General features: G+C 43.4%; 2 protein-coding genes across 30 annotated transcripts in view; one reads left to right on the forward strand and one right to left on the reverse strand.

The window, feature by feature from the left end:
* RAP1GDS1 (Rap1 GTPase-GDP dissociation stimulator 1) overlaps positions 1-20,627 on the forward strand; it is a 135,385-nt gene extending 114,758 nt beyond the window's left edge. For 13 of the 28 annotated variants that reach the window (XM_084855685.1, XM_084855678.1, XM_084855682.1 and 10 more), the window contains 4 exons: positions 1,414-1,553; positions 5,245-5,371; positions 6,999-7,127; positions 11,809-20,627. In XM_084855685.1, coding sequence (XP_084711811.1) covers positions 1,414-1,553; positions 5,245-5,371; positions 6,999-7,127; positions 11,809-11,936 — 524 coding nt within the window. In that variant the 3' untranslated portion in view covers positions 11,937-20,627. Of the gene's footprint in view, positions 1-1,413; positions 1,554-5,244; positions 5,372-6,998; positions 7,545-11,808 lie in introns of those variants that run through there. The other 15 variants (XM_084855687.1, XM_084855661.1, XM_084855668.1 and 12 more) reach the window with 3 other exon arrangements.
* TSPAN5 (tetraspanin 5) overlaps positions 1,193-21,333 on the reverse strand; it is a 115,985-nt gene continuing 95,844 nt past the window's right edge. For both annotated transcript variants that reach the window (XM_084855692.1, XM_084855691.1), the window contains one exon: positions 1,193-21,135. In XM_084855692.1, coding sequence (XP_084711818.1) covers positions 21,070-21,135 — 66 coding nt within the window. In that variant the 3' untranslated portion in view covers positions 1,193-21,069. The remainder of the gene's footprint in view (positions 21,136-21,333) is intronic.

Raw genomic sequence — 21,333 nt, forward strand, 5'->3', positions numbered from 1 at the left:
AAGTGGCCAGTGTTTGAAACTCGCCTGAGGTCTGCATGAAACGAGGCTGAGGTCCCACTCCTGGCTTAGGGGCTATGTTCTTTTTCCACCCATACCCTGAACCTGGCAATTTCAAACACTGAGCCCTTAGAGTTCATAGATAAAACTTAAAATTAAGGAATGATTGCAATTTTTTTTCCATGGAAGTTTGTGCTCTTGAACTGATTTAGCCATGCATTGAATTTAGTTTTACAAGAAAGTGGATGGTAGATAAAAATCACAAAATGAGCTTTAAAGATGTATGGAAAACTCCTTTCTCATTTATTTCAGTGAAAAGAGGATTTTTAACTCCCACAAACAGAGCCAGGGAGTGGCCATCTTTAATTTGATATTCTGTCTCCTTTATAGAGTACTTGACAAAACTTATTCTGCATTTGCTCACATGCCTCTCTGGTCTCGTCCAGTGAATGGGAGGCTGATCTCGAGCAGATTGGATCTAATTTTGACCCTGCAGGCAGTGCTTTTAACTAATGTAAAGCCTGGTTTACATATGATGTTGAATGAGGTGGTAGAATAGCCCTATGCAGGCATTTGTCTGCTTGCAGGTAGGGCAAAGTGGGAAGGGGGATGCAGAAGCACACACAATGTTGCCATACACCCAGCTGCCAGTTAGAACTTCACACATTTAGTGCAAAGGTCTGAAAAGGGCTCTTCAAGTGTGTTCCGATGAATGTGCATACAGAGCTTCTGCGATCAGAAACTCTGATAAGGGTTTCATGGGATCATGATCATGGGAGATATGAAAGCATGTTCAGCTGAATGTACCTCCAGAGCCCCTTTCAGACCTTTACGCTCAACACGTGAAGGTCTAACTGGCATTGGGGACATTGGGGGCAGGGGTTATGTGCATACTCATGTCCTCAGTTTTGTCCCTCACATGAGCAAACACCTGCATAGGCCTATTTTTAAGGTGGTCAAATAGAACATACCACTTCAGACTGCAGGTGGATGACACCACTTTTGAATGCTTCCTTTCCTCAGCATCAGCAGCATCATTGTTGTTGTTATACTTCTTGCAAAGAGTAAAGCAGCATATCAAGGAAAAAAGGTTCTTCCCGTTGTGCTGGCTGCCTACTTGAAATAGGTATTTTTTTACACAGGGGAGCATTCAAATAATCCACTCCTTCAAGTCTGAGTTGATTTTGTCCACTCATTTCCACTGTTCTGCTGCATTCCAGGCTATGTTAGAGGTGGAAAAAGCCCTAAGCACCTGTGGCCACTTCAATTCTAGTAAGTTTCACTTGCTGAATCATAACTGTTTTTTCTTCATCTTAGTGCAGAATCCTAAGGTTTTTGTTTGTACTTTTCCTGCTATTTAATATCCTTTAGGAATGTGGGGCGGGTTTAACTCTGCCATCTCTTTAATGTATGTAGCAGAAGCTGCTGAACAGCTGGGGAAGAATGTGAAATTGGTTGAAAGGCTGGTGGAGTGGTGTGAAGCCAAGGATCATGCAGGTGTGATGGGAGAGTCAAACAGACTGCTCTCCGCTCTTATACGACACAGCAAATCAAAAGTAAGTTGACTTGTGCAAAAACCACAAGACTTAAATCAGGAGCGCAGTACCTCAGGCCCAGGGGCCAAATCTGGCCCTCTGTGGTTCCCCAGATGGCCACGCCCCCTTCCTTTGGCCCCTCCTCCAACCATTGTTTGGTAGTTGCCTGGCTTTTGTGCAGTTTTTGCCCCATTCTAAAAGGTTGAAATGCCTCCCCTAATGCATAGTTGCTGGCAGTAAGGGCTTAAAACTAAAATGTGCTGATATTACTGGTATTTTGGCTCTGTTCCTTTGGCATTGGCCCCACCCACCACTGGAATGCTGCCCTGGGAACTTCTGCAAAATTTAATTCGGCCCTTCAGCTGAAAGAGGTTCAACACTTAAATAGTTTGCCTTGCAAAACAGCCTTACTCCTGTGAGATCGATTACTACTCTCCCCTTTTTAGGGATCTGAACCCGAGGCAGAATGGCTTGACCAATGCTATCCTGTCAGTCTGTGCATTATTCGTTAAACATTAGCATATCGTTGAACCATTGGGGAACGGTTGATGGAGTGTTGAACTTTGTTGGCCCCTTTCTCAGCCCTTGACATGTGAAGGGAAAGGGCAGAAGAGGTTGTAGGAGAAACCAGAAAACAAGTGGGGGAATATGAAGAACATCAAGAAATGCATATTGAATGCATTAAGATCAAAAACTGTGGTGAGTGAGGCTTCGTTGGGATACAAAACGACATTGTACACAGGACTGGTCCCTTCTCTGATGTCCTTTATGCAAGTGGTTAAGATGTTAAAAGCTGCCAGACTTTTTACATTGCCTGTTAGGATCTATTTTATTTGTGTTAATTATGCTGTTTGAATTCTCAATAGCTTTAATTGTAATGGGATTTTAATTATTGTAAATCACCCTCGGAGCTCTTTTTAGGGTTAAAAGGTTGTATGAATTGTTAAATAAATAAAAAAAATTATGCAGATCCCAGCTTTTACAATTATTACAATACTAGTGATAGCATAAGTTAGAGGAGTAAGTTCAGTTAGGTTTTATATAGTCCAACAGTGCAATCCTATACAAGTCTAATCAGAAGAAAGCCCCATTGAGTTCATTGGGACATTTCCAGGTAAGTATGTGTAGGTTTGCAGTCTGGCAGAGCAATCCTACCAACCGCAATGAGGAGATTCGAAGGTGGATGAGCAGCGTTTTTCTCCCCCACACCCTTCCTGTTCTGGGGGGTTTTCTTTTTATTGTTTGAGAGGGAGATCCAATCTCTCCTATGGACCCTGGGACATCCTCACCCAGGACCATAAGATCCTCATAACTATGCCTCAGTTGCATAGGTTTTGTTTATGTTATGTTTGATGGTGTATTTCATCTTTCTTTATTATAAAGTAATTGTAAGATTGTTTGGAGGCACTAGTATTAGTTTGTTCTTGACTCTTTGGCTCATCCTTACTCACCAGGAGGCTTGCCTTTCTGCATTAGAATGAGATCTATGAAGTAACATTGTATGCTTCAAATAATTATTGGCATTCTTAATTGTAAACCACAATTGACCCATAACATCTTGACCCATATTTAAGGCTCTTCGCTTAATCCTGCTGTTGTAATACCCACCTACATATCCAGACAGAACCAATGATCTGTTGGGAAGGAGAGAAGGGAGCATTGAACTGAATCCAACATCTGCCATTGTCTTTCCCCTTGGCATAAAAGATGATTGGCATTAATAGAGCCAACACCAATGTTTACATCTTAGGCAATGTATATGCAATATTGGAACACCACTGGCACAACTTTGGGTGACAGATGATGACCTTCTCCCTATGTTGCATATAGGAACCTGTGGAATGGCTGCTCTGGGTCACACTTCATGTGCAAAACCATCCAACTTTAAGGAATAAATGTTCATAGTGTATCCCACTGTATCTACAGCTTCTCCTAGGAAGTAAACAAGTAACAGGGTTCCAGACTTCTGTTTGTGATATGTGCTTCTTTGTATGCAAAATCTCACAGCATAATACTTTTGAACACTATAGAATCTAAATTATTCTAAGCATGATCCATTTTGATGGGGTTTGGCTTGTGGCTTGAACAAGAAAGAGAAGAGCAAGAGGATGCCGGATGCCTGTTCCATCATTGTTGCATTTCCTTGTCACTGTCCTTCCCTTAAACCATCTTATTCACAGTCAGAATATCAGTACTTAAAATGTCAAGGCTGTGGCTTCAAAGGGCAGTATCCAATGGGGACATTGCACAACTTTTCCCTCCTGCCAATTCCATTGCGCAAGCAGGACCCACCACTTGGATTGCACAATGGAGATTTAACACTTCCTATAGGAAATGCCAAAACAAGCAGAAACACTCATTTCTGGATCAGGACAGGTTGGCAGAGCTCCATTACATGAGCTCAGGCCAGGGAGCTCCACTGACCAGCCTAACACAAGGGAGCTTTGCTGACCTGTCCCGATCCAGAAACAACTGTTTCTGGTTGCTCCTGGAAATGCTAAATGTAGGTTGTGCAAGTGGTGGGTCTCGCTTGCGGAATGGAATTGGCGGGGGCACAGCACCCTGTTGGATACTGCCCAACTCTGTTACTTAAGCTGAAAAATAAATGTACAGAAATGTAATTGACACATACCATTACCAGAGGTGCAAATGTATGTTTTTGCATCTGCAGCAGTGGCACTGACTGAACAACATCAAGGCCATAGTTTAAGTTGGTTAAAGAGCTCTTCTTTTCTTCTCTTACGTTCAGTGTTTTTTGCTTTGTTGTGTATATCTCAAAAGCTTCAAACCACTGAAGGGTATTTCCTTTAGTGGAAACAAAAAGAAACCATGCAGGTGTTGCAGTTATCACACTATTGAAATCAGAATCTCTCTTAACTGTTTAAGCCTTAAACTTTAAGGAAATGCTTATGGATCTGTGAGCTAGCAGTTAGGTTTCTCCTAGGTTTGAGGAGAAAGCATTTCTGGCTTGAAGGGAATAGCATATATGTCCTTTCCCTGGATAGGTACAGGCAGGCATTTCCTACTTTGTAGCCCCCTTTTTAATTCATGATGGGGCATGACAGTGTCTGGCCACAGTGGTGAGGTGAGTTTTAGTGGCCCTGTTCACATCTAAAGCTAAGCCATGATGGTTAGGGAATTTGTGCTAACCACGGTGGATTAGCGTGTTGTGGGTGGGGGAGAAAAACTTGGGGTGGCGTGCCAGTATGTGTTGTGGGCTCTCCGGTGGTTAGAATGGGCTCCTGGTGGTTTCTAGACCACGACCATACAGACAGCATCCTAGAGCACCCTGAACTTCTGGCAACGCTCTATCTGGCACGGACTTTCTCTGGGGTTGCTGTCACACGTGTTTTCGCAGGGTGAGGGTTGCTGGGATCACCAACGGCAGGAGGATAGTAACTGTGACAGTGGTGAGGGTGGTTACGGGAACCACGCAGCACTGTGTGGCTCCCGGTTGTATGATGGGCACTTGCACTGTGGTTTCGCTATCTCCGCCCCCATAGTTACCCTAACCTCCCTCCCCCCTGTGCGCGTCTGAAGAAGGTCACCATCTCCTTGCAATTTGGCAAGAAATGTGCATTAGCTGGAACATGGAAAAATTAATCTCACATTTTTTTTCTATGCACAGTGTCAATATGGTGCATGTTAAAGAATTGGTCCATTTTCTGCAGTCTTTCCTCATGTCCTGTGTTACTGTTCTTCTTTTTTTTAGGATGTAATTAGGACCATTGTTCAGAGTGGTGGCATTAAGCACTTAGTTACTATGGCAACTAGCGAACATGTAATAATGCAGAACGAGGCTCTTGTTGCCCTGGCACTAATAGCGGCTCTAGAATTAGGTACGTATCCTGACAGTTAATGCTTCATAATTTATATCAAGTCTCTGCTGGATGAAGGTTGTTCAGGGTTAAATCACGACTGAATGGTGAACTGGTGAGAATGGAAGTTTATGTAAGTATACATGCAGGCATTCTCACAGACATGATCACTACAACAGGGCCAGCGTGGAGGGTAGGCATGGTTGGGCACCTGCCAAGGGTCCACACCCCAACAGGGGCCCACTGACAAGAGCCCTCTGGATTTGTTCCTCCTTTTCTCCAATGCAATATTCTTGTTCACCTGCCTCTCGCTCTGGCCCAGAAAACAGTGGTGGTGAGAAGGAGGAGCAGTAGATGCCCCTGCCTACTTGCTCACTGGCTCTCTGCCTGTCAAGCAAGTAAGTGGTAGCAATGATGGGAAAAAGGATGAGGAACAATAGCGACTGGTGACAACGGCAGTGAGATGGTAGACTTACTGAGCAAGGCGGCCCATTGAGGGCGTCTTGCACAACGCCCCTCAGAAATCTGGAGCTAGTGCTGCACCACAAGGCCAAACTACATGTTATGCTAATTGTATGGTATATAGCTGACCCCTCTCTTTGTTTTACTTTAGAGTAAGTGCATGTGGCTAGCTTTATCTCTGACCATCTGCCATGCTGATGGGAGTTATAGTCCAAAACATCTGGAGAGCACCAGCTTGCAGAAGATTGCTCTGTACATATAAAACAGCCATGATGGTCAATACGAACAATTCCAAAACCCTCAGTCACCTCGAGAACCAGGGGTTTTGTTTTGTTTTGTTTTGTTGCATAAAGGTGGGACATAAATTAAACCAACAAATAATACTTTTATTAGGACCAACCAAAACTCTAGGGCAGTATCCAATGCTGCCCATCTGTGAGTGGGGCCCACTGCCACTTCCATTCTGCGAGCGGCCAGCCCTGCCAATTCCATTGCACAAGTGGCCCCACCGCTTGTGCAATGGAGATTTAGCACTTCTAGGGCCGAGCACTGAAACTAACGGAAAGTCTCGTTTCTGGAACAGGGCAGGTTGGGAGAGCTGCCTTGCGTGTGCTCCACCAACCTGCCCTGTTCCAGAAATGAGCATTTCTGCTCATTTCAGGTTGCCCCCAGAAGGGCTAAATCTCCACTGAGCAAGTAGAGGGCACCACTCATGCAATGGAATTGGCAGGGCTGGCTGCTCACAAACATTCACCATTGGATACTGCCCATAGTTCAATTGCCTTTTTTCATGATCAGCTTCTGATGGCATGGTGGACGTTTCTTTGACGAAGTCTATGGGCACTTCCAGAGACTGCATGCGATTTGGGGAGGTAGGCTTGTTTGTATAGCACTTCGTCTTACTCACTCAGACACACTCTCTATGTCTCTCTAACACACAAAAAATTGCTTTCACCCTCTTATGGGGCCACTTCAGCAGAACTATGTTTTTTCCTATTCATCAAGTAAAAAAGAATGATTAAAATTTAAATATGGATTATATTCAATTCAGTGAAGCATGAGTCAAGGCTGCACAGAACTCTTTATAGTAGAAATTATAAATATTTCAGTAAATGCCTCCCGCCCCCGAGAGCAGAAAGACAGCCAGTCCTTCAGATTTACAGCTTTCATTTGTTTGGATTCACAGGCACAGCAGAGAAGGATCTCGAAAGTGCTCAGTTAGTGCAGATTCTTCACAGGCTGCTGTCAGATGAGAGGAGTGCACCAGAAATCAAGTACAATTCCATGGTGCTGATCTGTGCTCTTATGGGTTCAGGTGAGTCTTTCCACGGCTTTGCTTTATATCAGCCCCTGGAAAGGGGGCAAGTCTCGTGTTACAAGTTTTGTATACCATGGTGTATCTGTGAACAGGAATGCAACTTTTTGTCGAGTGACTGCTTCTATGGAACTGTTCTATGGAACTGTTTTAATGCAGGCAATAGTTACAATTCAGCTAAACTTAGTTGTGACAAAGACCTCAATCCTACGCATGCTTAGCTGGAAGTAAATCCCAAAGAACGTAGCGTGACATTCAGCGCGATCCTATGCATGTTTACCCAGAGTAAATCTCACTGAAAGCAGTGGGACTTGCTTTCAGCGAATACAATATTTTTAAAATTCTTCTCCATGCAAAAACTTTTCATATGTAAAAAAAAAACCTAGTGTATCAGGGAGAAACATACCAGCCCACTCCTTGCTGTGCTTGTTTTCTACTTGCAGGGAGTTTTTACACAGAGAATATAAAAAACGTAATTCCATACCTGCAGCCTGAAGAGTTTAAAGCCCATTTTACCACCTTAGGAGTCCACTACCTTATTCTGCTGCATGTGTAGTCCATGTCACAGTTATGAGTAACTTTAGCTGGATTGGAGCCAATGTTTTGGAAAACCAGTTTTCACAACCACTTGCATTAGTATGGGCATGTATGTCATTGTAGATGAGACTGGCCCATATAAATTCCAGACTTGGTTGTGTGTGTGTGATTTCAAATCCGGACTCCAATTTAAAACTCTGGAGAGCCAATACCACTCGTTGTAAGCAGTATTAAACTAGATGAACCAAGGGTCTAGCTCAGTGCAAGGCAGCTTCCCATGTTCCAGCCCCATTTCCAGCAGAGGCTGGGATCTAAAGTTTCAGAATCACTTCATAGCCTCCAGCCTTTTAAAATACTAGGGAGCCACTGTTCAGTTGCTGGAGATCTGCTCTTATAACTAGCTTCCTGTTCCATCTGTCTATTGCAATTTCAGTGGCAGCAGAGAGTTTTGCATATTCGTTGGGCAAAAAAGACAGTGGATGAGTTTGCACAACACAGCAACCCACCCTATGAATAAGCTCCCTTCTCTGCCACGGTTACTGCGAATGGGAGCCACAAAAAGGGGGTCGACCCTAGATCTCTCTTAGAAGTACTTTCTGGACACTCGGGGAAGTGTAGAATGGAAGCAAGGCACCCACAAGTGTCAGCCCATCATTTAAAACCCTGGGGATCATCTTGCTAAGGGCCAGTCTTGTCCCCCTTTCCCGACTTGTCACTGTCAAAGGCTGTCAAATCAGCTGATATGCAATCTTGTCAATTTCCTTATAGGTTTCATTCTGCACTCCCTTCCCTTTGACAGGTGAAACATACAACAGCATTGACAAGGCAAGGCTATATATATACTGGACAGCCTTGCGCAACTGTGAAAAACTGACAATAAAAATAAAATTACAAAGAATTTGTGCAAATTCCTGGGGCCGAATACACACACACCACACACACATATATAACAGCCCCATTTGTGCAAACCTTGGGGGCCGAATTTCTTTTTTTAAGGGGTTGGCGAACAAGCAACAGCCACTCCAAAGTGCCATTTGGGCGAGATCACTCTGGAAGAGTAGCAGGGATTTTTCCCGTCCTTGCCGAGTGGCTCGCTATTCAGTCGGCACAAGCCACGACGGGTTGGCTCTGCAAGGATTCAAACAACACGCCAACCTAGTGTGGCTAAAACAACCCCTACCACAAGCCATGGGTTGTCAGGGTGGCTTGTTGCCCCCCAAAAGCTACCCTGTGGGAAGCAGTCTAAGTTTGGATGACACAACAACCCATCATGGCTTGTTTCAAAAGACAACCCGCAATGGGTGTTTTTGTTGTGCGAACCCATTCAATGAGACTGCAAGACTACGCACACTTACCTGCACGTAAGCCCCATTGGACATAGTAGCACTTGCTACTAGGGAAAGGGGTATAGAATTGAGCTTTAGGAGTCACTGCCGTGAATGTTGGTTCCAGATCTTTTAACACAGGGGTTAGGCAACTCAGTGCCCTCCAGATGTTTTGTACTACAACTCCCATAATCCCTGAACACTGGGGCTCCAGGTTGACTACCCCTGTTTTAACAGAACACACCAAATGCTGAGACAGTGTAAGAACGGTCAGATTTGCCTTCGGGCCAAACTTCATATTACAGTAATTGCACAGTGTGTTGCTGAGGCTTGTCTTTTTACTCTCGTATAAGCACATGTGGCTCCACTCCGGGAGGGGGGCTCAAACCTTCTCTCCCACCTGCTTACTTCCTGAAATGCCCCTGCCGCCCCCCCAAGTTCTTTGAACAAACAAACTTAACTGGAATCACATCAACCCCCCTCCCCCAGGGGTGGAATGTCATGGAAGAAACAGTTTCGGGGAGGGGGGAGCATCGAGAATTGTGCTCCCAAGCAAAATTGGGTCTGCGTGCTCTTATGGACAAGTAAAAAAGAGAGACATGCCTCAGATACACGGTGAACAATTCGCGTAAGGTGTAGTTGGCCCATAGACCTGCAGTTACTTGCAACTACCGAAGATCTTTTTCGCACAGGGGAGGGAAGTAACATGGGTTTATCAAGTAAGAGTTTGTCTGGAATTGTCAGGGGACATTGTTGGTCATGCAGTTCCAGAGAGGTGGGCTTGTTCCCTCATCCTATGAAATGGACAATATTATCAGCTTCCCATCCTTCAGGCTGTGCAAGCAGGCTGCCTTTCTCAGTGGCCGGGCTGTCTTTTGTAGCGATCGCAGTCTTCATTTTGGACAAAGGATCCTTCTGTCGAGGCTGCCGCTGCTGCGTCACTGGCTTTGCTGCTGTGAATGAGGGCACCTTCCTGTTCTAACCATCTCTTTATGCTGAGGGAAGATAATAGGAAATGTACATATGTACATAGTGTAAAAGAATGGAGGGAAAGCACAGCGCTTGTAGCCATCACAGTCCTTACTGTGTCTATGAGAGTGACGGGAAAGGCCCAAGATTCTTAAGCAGCTGAGCAGAACTGGCTTGCCACTGAATCCTATTAATACCCTGAATGCAACACCTGCTGTAGATATCGAGCTAGCCTGGAAGTAGGAAGCATGTGCTTTACACCACAGAATGGGCTAGATATGAAAGGCCGTTTCCATTAAAAGGTTCGCTAAATAAAAAGGTCTTTGGGCCTAAGCTTTCTTTTCTTCCTCTACCCTTTCGTAGTCACACACAGGAGGAAGTTAAAATGTGCAGGCGGATTGGAAGCAGGCGAACAGGGGACTTGGCAGGAAAACAAGGCTCGCAGTTTGTTACGAGGGGCAGGAGAGGCTCTGTAGATCATAGACTTGATTAGAATCTGCTGTTAGCGGGAAACTTGTGGTATTGCCTAAGCAAGACCCAACAGAATGAGGATCATGTTTACCTAGGTCAGCCTTTCCCAACCTGGTGCACTCCAGATGTGTTGGCCTACATGTTGGCTGAGGAAGATGAGATCTGTAGCCCAACACATGTGGAGGGCACCAGGTTGGAGAAGGCTGACGTAGGTATGCTTCCAAACAAGGCTTTTATGATGCCCCAGCCCTGCCTTATTCATAGAATTTTACAGGGGTCCAGACATCATTGTCTTTCACTCATAGCTCTCCTGTATTTTCCTGCCCCTTCTTCTGTCTCTTTCCTTACCATGGAAAATCCATAAAGGAAAAGGGGGGAAAAGACAGAATTGCTACACAAGGCCTTCTTGATTGTTAGCACTAGGAGTCCTCCATCTGGAAGCACCCATAAGTGCTTCTGCACATTATCATCTTAGTACTAATTCCTAAAGTAGCTTTTCATCATCCACAAACCATGATGACTAAACTATGCAGTTTCCAGCTATGTTAGCAGAATTTAAGATGTACTCAAAAAGCAAACAAATGTTTGAGCACTGAACATTTGCATCGTTTTTCCGCTTTTCCTTTGTTGATACAGTGCAGCTCATGCTAGTATCTTAGTTAAGAGAAACAGATGAGAGAAGGCTGAGTGACTCACAGCATATAAACTGCATCAAATCTTAGTGTGTGGAATTTTTTGCTAATACCTTAGAATTATTGAACAAGTGCTGTACTATCAGTTTATTGAGAGGCACACCATTTCTTCCACTAAGAAGGTGTAAACAGGATTGCTAGAGCATTTTCCCATTATGTTCTTTACACACATGTAGGTGGATCTCAAGGCTGTGACAAGCCTATCACATCATCACCCTGCCTCATTCACAGAAATTTACCCGGGGGGCAGGGTGAAGAGAAACAACATTGTCTACTACTCATAACCTTCCTGTGTTTTCCCACTGCTTCTTCCATCTTTTTCTTACTGCAGAAAATCTGTCCAGGAGAAAAAGATAGAATAGTTGGTAGCACTAGCCTCCATCTGGAAACAGCCCTAGTCCACTGCGTTGGTCTTCTCTCCTACCGACCCGGCCCTCATCTCCCTGCAAACTGCAGTACTGAGAAAGAGGTTATTTGCACACAAGCAGAGCAAGGACAGAAGTGCTTGCATGGAAGGGCTCCCTACATTTAAGATGCTTGAAAAATCTCGCTCGGTGCTGCTACTCTCTCAGCCATGTTTTGTATTGGGTTAATTTCAGGTTTCCTAGAAAATCTGGACAAAAGAGCGGCTGTGCTGTACACATAAAGGCCCAGCAGGAAAGTAACCGTCTTGCTTCTGTTTGACAGAACTCCTTCGCAAGGAAGTGCAGAGCCTGGCCTTTCCAGATGTCATATCAAAACTCCGCAGCCATGAGAACAAAACGGTCGCCCAGCAGGCTTCCCTTACAGAGCAGAGACTCGCTGTGGAAAGCTGAGGAAGGCCACCCAATTCCACATAGCATCGCGTCACCGATTTCACCTTTCATCCTGTCCTGTTGCTACTCCTGCTGCGTTTCCCCCACTGTGTCACTTGTGCATGCGTGTAACATTCTCACACTGATTGAACTGTTGTAGGTACCTCTCCAAATAAGATTTCTAAAAACCCATAGCCAATTGTCATAATGTGATCCTGTGTGTGGGTCTCACTCTCATACACAAACACATACACACACAGTCTCCAGCCCTGTTGGTGTTCTACTTGTATTCTTGTTGCTTGGGCCACATAGTAGAATGTGCATTGTGCATGTTGTAGTCCTATAATAATGTAAAAGTGGTACTACAGTGATGACTCCTGCCTTCATACCTCTAACTCCGTAACAGTGTACTGCTAACTTAGCGACAAAAAAACAGGAGGCAGCAAGACCAGGCTGGACTGCCAACGAGATGAGGTTTCGGGGGGGGGGGGGGATGCAGGGAAAGCTCTTTTTGGTGCTTTAGAAACAACAACAAAAAAGGGATGAGTGAAGAAAGTCTTGCTGCTTATTCACTGGTCTTACCTATTAATGTCAATCCCGTGGTACCTAGAGATAAACAAATAAACTCCAGTGCTCTCACACTTTACCCTGTGGTTTGTCCTTTGTATAGCAATTTGTTTATTTGAAGGTTGCTTTTTTAAACTCCTAAGTCTGAAATGCTTATGTAGCAACGGAGCTATCTTATGATGAGTCGTACAGCTGCAATGCATGGCAGAATCATCCTAAATCATTTCCAATGAAGCAAGCAAGCACTCACATTATGCGGGACTACACACAGCCTCAGGTTGTATATGACTTGGTTTGTTTTTTAAAAAGAGCACACCACAAAAACAAGAGCTTCACACAGATCAGGAAAAAGGCTATGCCTAGCCATCTGCCATGTTAGTTTTCCCAATGGAGAGAGACTGATTGGGGCATTTTCACATAAGGTCTCTTCTCTCCACCTCCCACCCCTCATGGACTCTGAAGGTGGTGCCGTCCTCTTGAGAGGACTTTACCTTATCAGTCCTTGAATGTTTTGAGTTAACTCTTAATTTATCATCATGTCAATTTGGGATGTCAGAGAAATCTGCAACCAAAGCAAATGAGTTTGGATTTCTACAAATCCACTCCGCAGTTCCACAGCAGACCAGCTTTTCCAGAGTCGCACAGATTCTGCAGACTTCCGGGCCAGTTTTTTTACTTTACGGAATTTTATGCAAATTTAGTCATAGAAAAATACATAAAATAAAAAACCATCAGCCAAAATTGTGCATTTCCCCCATAGGCTAAAGCATCAAAATAAATGCATTAGCCAAATGCAGTGGGGGAAGATTTGCACATTCAGAGGGGGGATTTGCATACTTTCACAAGTGTGAATTGTAAAACACCCAATTCTGCCAATGAGCAGATGCTGGAACAAAAGGTATCTGACAATCCGCAAAATGCAGACAGAACAGATTTTACAAAATCCATATCCCTAATGTCAACTGCAGGTCTTTAGCAAAGCACAGGCCAATGTCTATTCTTCCCATAACACCTATTATCTGATACTGGTTTTTAACACAACTGGTTTAGCTTCAAGTGGAACATTTTTGTACATCTGACAGTGAAAAGCAGACCCAAAATGTCACTCAATTTTATTTATAAAACTGTAATCATACTAACAAATTGCATATAAAATGATTTACTTCAAGTAAAATACAGAATACTGCACAACTAGTAAAACTATGTTGCCCATCATAAATGTATTAAAACATTCCTAAAAACTGCATCTGTTAAAAAAAAAAAGGTACAAAGAGCAAGATGACCACTTTCAATACCTTAAAAACTAACACGAAGAAATTGTGTGAACTTCATGTATAAATCCAGTTACATCCACTGAAAGGACTGCAATATACCATATTCTAATGTGAAGGAAAGATGAAAAATAAGCAAAATATATCCACTTCTAGCCTGAGCATGACCAACTGAAAATGAGACAACACAATCTCAGTCAAACTGTACTGGCATGCAGTTCTCTTATAACAATACTTTCCATCATCAGTAAGTGTAATTGGCTTTTACAATCAATTTTTGCAATTTACAAGACTTTCAACACAGGAGAATACATTCGTATAAAAAGAAGAAAACACACAACGCAATGGTAATTACACTGAGTGCCCTTCATTATGACGTGCGAAGATCTAGGGAAGAGACACTTGGAAGGTAAGTCAGTATTTACTATTTTTAATCTTTGAGAACTAGGCAAAGTCATAGATGTCCGTGCCTAATCTTCTTCAGTGTTTTGAGTGTGAACAGAACACTTGCTTCAGGCTAATCTTTTGATAGGCACATACTATGCAATGAGACACTTACAGGTGTAGCTTATTTTACCATTATTCAAGTAGTATCTACCATGGTTCAGTATGACTGATACTGAGCTTCATTAGGTGCTTAACTTTATCAAGGATGTACATACACACTCTCCCCAACCAGTGCATTGCGCAGTGCATTGCACAGATAAAGCCAACCCTAATGTTCTCGCACAGGTAAGGAAATTCTTGCGCATTCTATGAAGCACTGAAGTGCACTGCTTCTTGTCTTCCATGACATCTACATGCAACCAGGAGAGGCACAAGGCAAGGACGCAGGGCTGCAGGAGGAAGAGGCTAGGTTCAATGCTTACCCATGCTGAAGACCTTATGTGTTCCCTTCCACTGCAGTCACAATGTAACATGGTGTGGGAATTCCACACAGATGCCAAAAAAAGGGGAGAAGATTGTGCAGTTCTACTTCTTGCAAATATGGGTGCTCATATTTAGTTATGAGGGGGACATTCCCACCTCTTCATACACCATGGAAACAGCATCTTCAGCCTGGGTAAAATCTTTGAAGTGGGACTGAGGCTCACTATTATGGATCAGGAGATGGAACTGCAGACCCCTAGATTGCCTGGAGAAAATGGTCATATGTCACCAAGGAGGAGAGGAAGTAGCAATTCCCAATTTAACACAATACCAACTGGAAAAAGGAGGGGGTATTTTTCTCCCTTGCCCTTCAGGTATTGCACCTCACTTCTCCCTTTGTGTCAAGCCCAGAAACTAGTTCTAATGTTGAGTTTTCCTCCACACAATGTTGTGGGAACAATTCCTCTGGAGCCACAGATACACACACACACAAAGTTCATCAACACTTAAAATTGACAGTACAGGAAAGATGAGCAGGAGGAACCTGAGGGAAATCTGCCCTGAAATATGTTGCACTAGATTGGAAAAACCCAGTGCAACATTTTCCACCCGTCAAACATGTTGCACCAGACATGTTGACTTCTATGCAAGTGGTTATGTCCAGACTAGAAAGTAGACTTTCAGGAGATGTGTGTTGAAATACCCCTAAGCAGTAAGATGAAAATATAGGCGGATGTGTGTTCTCTAATCACACTTCCTATAATTAAGACTGAGAACTATAGGAAACCTGGAAGCATCTAGAGTTGGCATTAAACTGAAGAAAATTAACAGCACACATTCAAGACAAGTTGCATGCACAAAGAATAAGACTAGAGACTCTTATGGAATTAGCTAGGCTGCACCAGGAGTGGGGCTCTCTTCAAGGACTGAATGCTCTCAGCACAACCTGTCCTCAAAACCACATGTGATCCAAGATGAGTTGGAACAGGTTCCCCTGCCCTTCTGAGTGGCAGAAGGCGCCCCATTGCTAGGCCAAGGCAAGGTACGTTGTCCACTGTTTTTTTACAAGATTTTTGACAGCTTAACTTCTGCATGTTGAACAGGAGCATTAAAGGGGGAGGAAGTCATAAAAACAACAAGAACAACAGTGGCAATCCCAAAGGCCTACTCCCAGCCCAATTTAAGGAATCCCCCCCCGCCCAGTACAGTGCTAGAGCAGAGGAGTGGGGAAGATGAATCTGTAGAGGCTCGCTCTGGTGATGTTTGGGAAGAATGGAGAGAGCATGCTGACTTTGGACCCGCTCAGACCCATGCAGTGCTTGCTGAATTGTGCTTAGCATTATGACCAGGCAGGCATTTCAGCAGAGGGGACCCAGAGTATTCCCTCCAGCTGTCTTTGGTAAGTGTGAGCAATGAAGGTACAGGTTTATTTTTAGGACAACACAGTAGCAGATGAAGCATCTGTAGTTGCAGCAGCTAACAACATAATCCATGCCCAAAGTGGGAAGAGATCCAAAGCAGCTCTCGAATGAATAAAAGTCTGTGGGCAGTTTGTTAAGATGCAGTTTTGCCAAGCAGACACTAGATGGTAGCCTATTAAAGCATTCCAGGATTGAACCAAACAACCAATAGATACACAAAGCTTAAGTTTTAAAATGAGCAGGCAAATTCACCTCATACATCCTCTCGGTATAAATACACATTTATGATGAATCACAATCCTGTGCATGGATCAGTTCATTTGCATGCTACTATTTACATGTAAAAGATTTATTTACACATCAGATGGAACCTAACAAAGGCCAGGTTCCAAGTCTTGATTTCACAACAAAATTAGCATTTGGCTGAAAGAAAAGAGGACTCTCTTCAAAGAACAGGAGGAGAATCAAAGGAAAAAAAGAAGGGGAAAGGGGGGGGGCACAGCCTCAAACTGGAAAGGACAGAACTGGAGCTAAGACATATGGACCAAAAAGGGATCACTCAGCACAGAGAATCAGTATTTCTAGATATTGCAATTATTGAAGCGCAAGTTGAAAGCAGTAACAAAACTCCACAGAGCTGTTAATGCCTCCGCCAAGTTTAATTCATTGGTGCAGGAAGCAAGTACATAATGGAAAACAAAATATAAACACTGACCTACCATTTGGGGGACTCTGAAAAGTGGCTTTTGGACTTGGTACATGGAACTGATCCTCTGTCACTCCACAACTGTGACCATATATCTAGCAGATACAGATGTGTATGTTTTGAAAAGCTCTAAGCTAGCTAGCAGACATGTTGTTGATATGTGACTTGCTAAGAATAATAATCCATAATTAATGTGTAGTTTGTTAAGCAGGAAGTCTTTGAGTCAGCCATCAAGCAACAAACTTCCCGTATTTTCCATTTTTAAAAGATAAAGTGGGGCGCCTACTTGCATCTCTTGTAGCAGACTATTTTAGACTCTCACTTTTTGCACAAAGAGAGATTAAAAAGAAATGAGCAGAGAAGGGCCATGTAAAGTAGGTCGGAACATTAGTCTCTAACATCCAAACATTCAGGCTCAAACCCGACACATGACAAAACGTGCAGAGCTGACCTGGGAAGTCCAGATGCTCCATGTGTCGGATTCGCATCTCAGCATCAGGACATTAAAGATGCATGGTTCTGAACATTTTAGGGCCCCAGATTCCTTCTCCTCTTAGACAGATATCTAAAAATCCTGCCCACACTGGACTCAAAACTGATTCACCAAGCAGAAAAGGTGGATAAGAAAGCAAGGAGACAGCTACCATTTATGAAGACATTAATCTGCCTGTCACACAGCAAAGGAGTGCATGACTGCATGTGCCCCAACTTACATACTCTCTCCCCCTTTCATATCACTTGCGATTTTGGACTTGATCCTGGTTGAAAGTCAGCTAGGCTTCCTTCCTTTCCTGACACAGATACTTTGATTTGAGAAATTTAGTGGTTTGATATAAATGCTTACTGATATACAAGATTTTAGTGTGAGGCTTTGTCTGCAAGTTTATTGTTGCAGTCATGCTTGCATTTAACATTCACGCTCCTGTCTTCTAAAACTAATGTGGAAATGGAACACAGGTCCAGGAATTAGTTCACACAGTTAGTTTAGAAATCACCTTACAAACTGTGTCCCAACATTCAGACACTTGCTTCATTTTTAACAGGGGATCTGTGAAATTGCCCCTTTTTCATGGAGCCTGTCATCATTAAATCCAGTCAGGGACTCTCTTGGAAGTCTACACCTGATAGCATACATGACTTATTTGAAGGGGATCTGCCAAAAGAGAGGAAGTTGGAAAGTTCTTCTAAAGGGCTCCCTAAATTTCAAGGGGAAATGCAGGATCCTTGAAGCCTATGAGATCTGAACACCATATACAAGATGTTAACAAGGGCTATAAAAACTGGAGGAACACATACCAAACAACTGAAGAAATCTTAATTATTCAGCGACCTGCAACAGTGATATAGGGCAGAAGAAATGTAAAGAGGAGTTTTGTTTAAAAACAACACACATTTAGTTACAGGACAAGAGAAACACACCAATTGTGCATGCACAAGACACAACTCCCAGGGTTCTAGGAAAAGAGAAGTTATTTTATTTCTTTTCGTTCTACTCTTCTCTGGGGCCAACAAGACAGCTCCTCTTTATGCAGCACAGCCAGTCGGTTATTCCAACACTAGGCATTTACCAAAAAGAAGGCCTGATAAGCCTAACCACATATGGTGGCCCATTAACAAGAAAGCTTCATCACTATGAAAAGGAAGACACTATGGGCTGACACCCCTACCTTACCTTTTCCAGTTACCAATGACTGCATAAACTCATTCTTGGCAATGGGAGAAAAAAATTCCCAATGATAAGGAGCAAAACAAGGCCGAGTTAAATCATAACAAAGCTGTAGAGGTTTAAGAAGAAGAACAGCACTTCTTCTTCAGAAACCTACAGTAGCAGCAGAAGCAGTAAGGAATGTTTCTTTAACTTACCCACTGTTGCACGCAGCATGCCAGCATGTTGGATGTTTGGCCTTATTTCAGAAATATGCTATGGAGCTCTTTAAGACCTGAAGCTCCATCAGAATATTACAATTTGGTATTGGTATCTTGCCACTCCAAAGCAAAAGGATTTGTTTCCTTCATGCCAGCAACTCCCTAAATCAGGGGTGGGCAATGTCCCAATGCCTGCACTGCCAAAATTTACACAGGCGCACACACACACACACACACACCCCTGCAAAACTGTCAGCGGTGTGCCGTCAATTCTGAGGGGGGGGGGGGCTGCTGCTGCTATGCCACCAAATTTTGGCAGCGCAGCAGTGGAAAGAGTGCGGCCTGTAAGGAGGGGGGAGGGTTCCAAGGGGAGAGTGGCCCCTGGACTCCCTGAAGTTGCCCACCCCTGCCCTAAACAAAGCTAAGAGAACATAAACGTGCCCTAAATGTTGGTCACTGAACTATGTAGTTCATGAGAAGAGGGTTATAAATACCCACTCGAAGAGCCACTGCAGCTGCTCTTCAGTTATCCATCTTCAAGAACATGGATGGCACCCAATATTCAGTCAAAAGAGATCATACGAGGCTCTCTTGAGAATGAGGTAATACCATGGTAAGTGTATTTGGAGTGCTTGGTTCTTTAAAGAGTGATACAAAATAGCAGCCTTTGGAGAAGGCGTTAATTCAGACCATCAACCCTCCACTTAAATAAAGGGATGGTTTTTATGAAGAAGCAGTTAATCATGAATTTGCTTCAGTTCTCTTTCTCAAATTAGGGTTCCTAATAGCTGACTGGTACCTGGAAATGTATTTTTTCCATGCTGTACTCCATGTTAAGACATTAATTTTCCCTGCCATGCACTGAAAAAAATGAACTGATCCCTTCACCCCCAAATGTAGCAGGATTAAGCCCAACTTCACCTTCTTGATAAGAAAAGTTAAATTCAATTCTTTCACAGAAGGCACCAGCAACTTTGCATTATTCATTGCTATGTAAATATAAAACAAATATACACACCTACACCAGACCCTGACACATTCACTAGAAGTAACACTCACCAGCCGCAATGAAGCATATTTGCAACAACAACAAAAAACCTTTTATGACTGCAGTGCTAGGTGGAGCTTCGTATTTCACTTCTTGCCAAATTCACCTGCTTCAAAAATGTAAATCTAAAGGCTTCTTCACACTTCTTAAAAACTTCTTTATTCTATTTAAATATCACATTACTATTTCAATATGAGAGAGAGAGAGAGAGAGAGCACGCGCAAGAAAGAGACAGACAGACACAAGCAATTGACAGGGGCAACTGAATGGAAGTGAAGCCATGGGAGAAATTCTAGCTACAAAATGAAGAGATGCCAAATTGTCTATCATTCCTTCCACTTTTACGCTAATAAATAAGCAAGTTGGAAGCTTACTCAAAACAGATACCAACAACAAGTCACAATGGGTAGTTTCCATGGGATTATAACAATCACATGCAAAAAATGGAGGGAAACAGAAGATCCACCTAGCAAGGGTTTCAAGGGGGCATACTATACATTTGTCCAACTGTCAAATTCTAGCAAAAGAGATCAAAAACTATTCCAAAGGGATTTGCATCCATAGAATTCACAATTTTATCCAAATTTGGTAAACTGGGAGGGGGGTTCTCTTTCAACTTCACCACACTTCTCATATTTTTTATTTAAAAGTTTGTGAGAAACCTCATCATTTCATACCTCTTCTTACATTGTTGCCAACTGTTAAAAGCAGCAAAGAAGGATCACAACCCAGGTTCCCCCTTAAATCTGCTGATTAAGATGGCAAATTCCATTTCCACCACCACCCTTTGTGAAAGAAGGCTGAAAGAGGCTGAGAAATAAAGTTGCTGGTCCCCAACAGAGGGCATTACATAGCAGGACTTGAACGTCCTTTGGAAGAGGGATTATTTCTTGCCAGTAAGCAAAGCAGCCAAGTGGTTCTCTATTTGATGGGTTTTCTTCCAGAAGGGGGGCCGGGTCTCTTTTGTCTGTTGAAAAACACACCATTCCTTTGGTGTGCATCAGAGAGAGAAATTGCCTCACGTTTGGCAGCGACCAACAAGGGAATAAACAGTGCACCTACTAAACTACGCTGCAACTGAGGTCCCAACTGACACAGACCATTTACCACAAAAAAGAAAAGAAAAAATAAGAGAGGAGCATCCACCAGTTATTCAGTCAAGGATACAGTAGAGATTCATGGCTCGACACATTTCAAACTGGAGCTTTTAAAAGCTTTTATCAGCAAGCAGGTGGTTGGAGCAGTTCCCTCTGGAATAAACAGGGGTCTGATGCAGTTCCAACTATCTGAGAACTCGAGACTTCCCCGTCATCCATTTCCATATAGCTTGGCATCGACGTGACACTCCGGAACTTTTCCAAGAGTCGAAGTTGTCCAGTGTCTTGTGCCGCTCACGTCAGCAAGTTTACCAGCTGGCTCTGACAGCTTCTATATCGCTAACTAGGTTCTGAGCCAAGCAGATCCCAAATATCTGGAAGAAATGAGATGCCAGGGTTAGCTGGCATTGGGCTTCAACGGCAGAAACAGGGTTGGGCCAATATATGTGTCCCAGACACAATGGCAGCCATCCACACCTCTCGAGCACTCCCATTAAAGTCACTAGAACTGCCCTGGGGTAAGTGCATTAGGGGTTCCAGCCAGAGGTTATGCCACAAAAGTGATCTTCAAA

The sequence above is a fragment of the Heloderma suspectum genome, chromosome 5 (assembly GCF_057233095.1).
Source record: "Heloderma suspectum isolate Gila_16-S chromosome 5, 16-S_ref, whole genome shotgun sequence".
Taxonomy (NCBI): Eukaryota; Metazoa; Chordata; class Lepidosauria; order Squamata; family Helodermatidae; genus Heloderma; species Heloderma suspectum.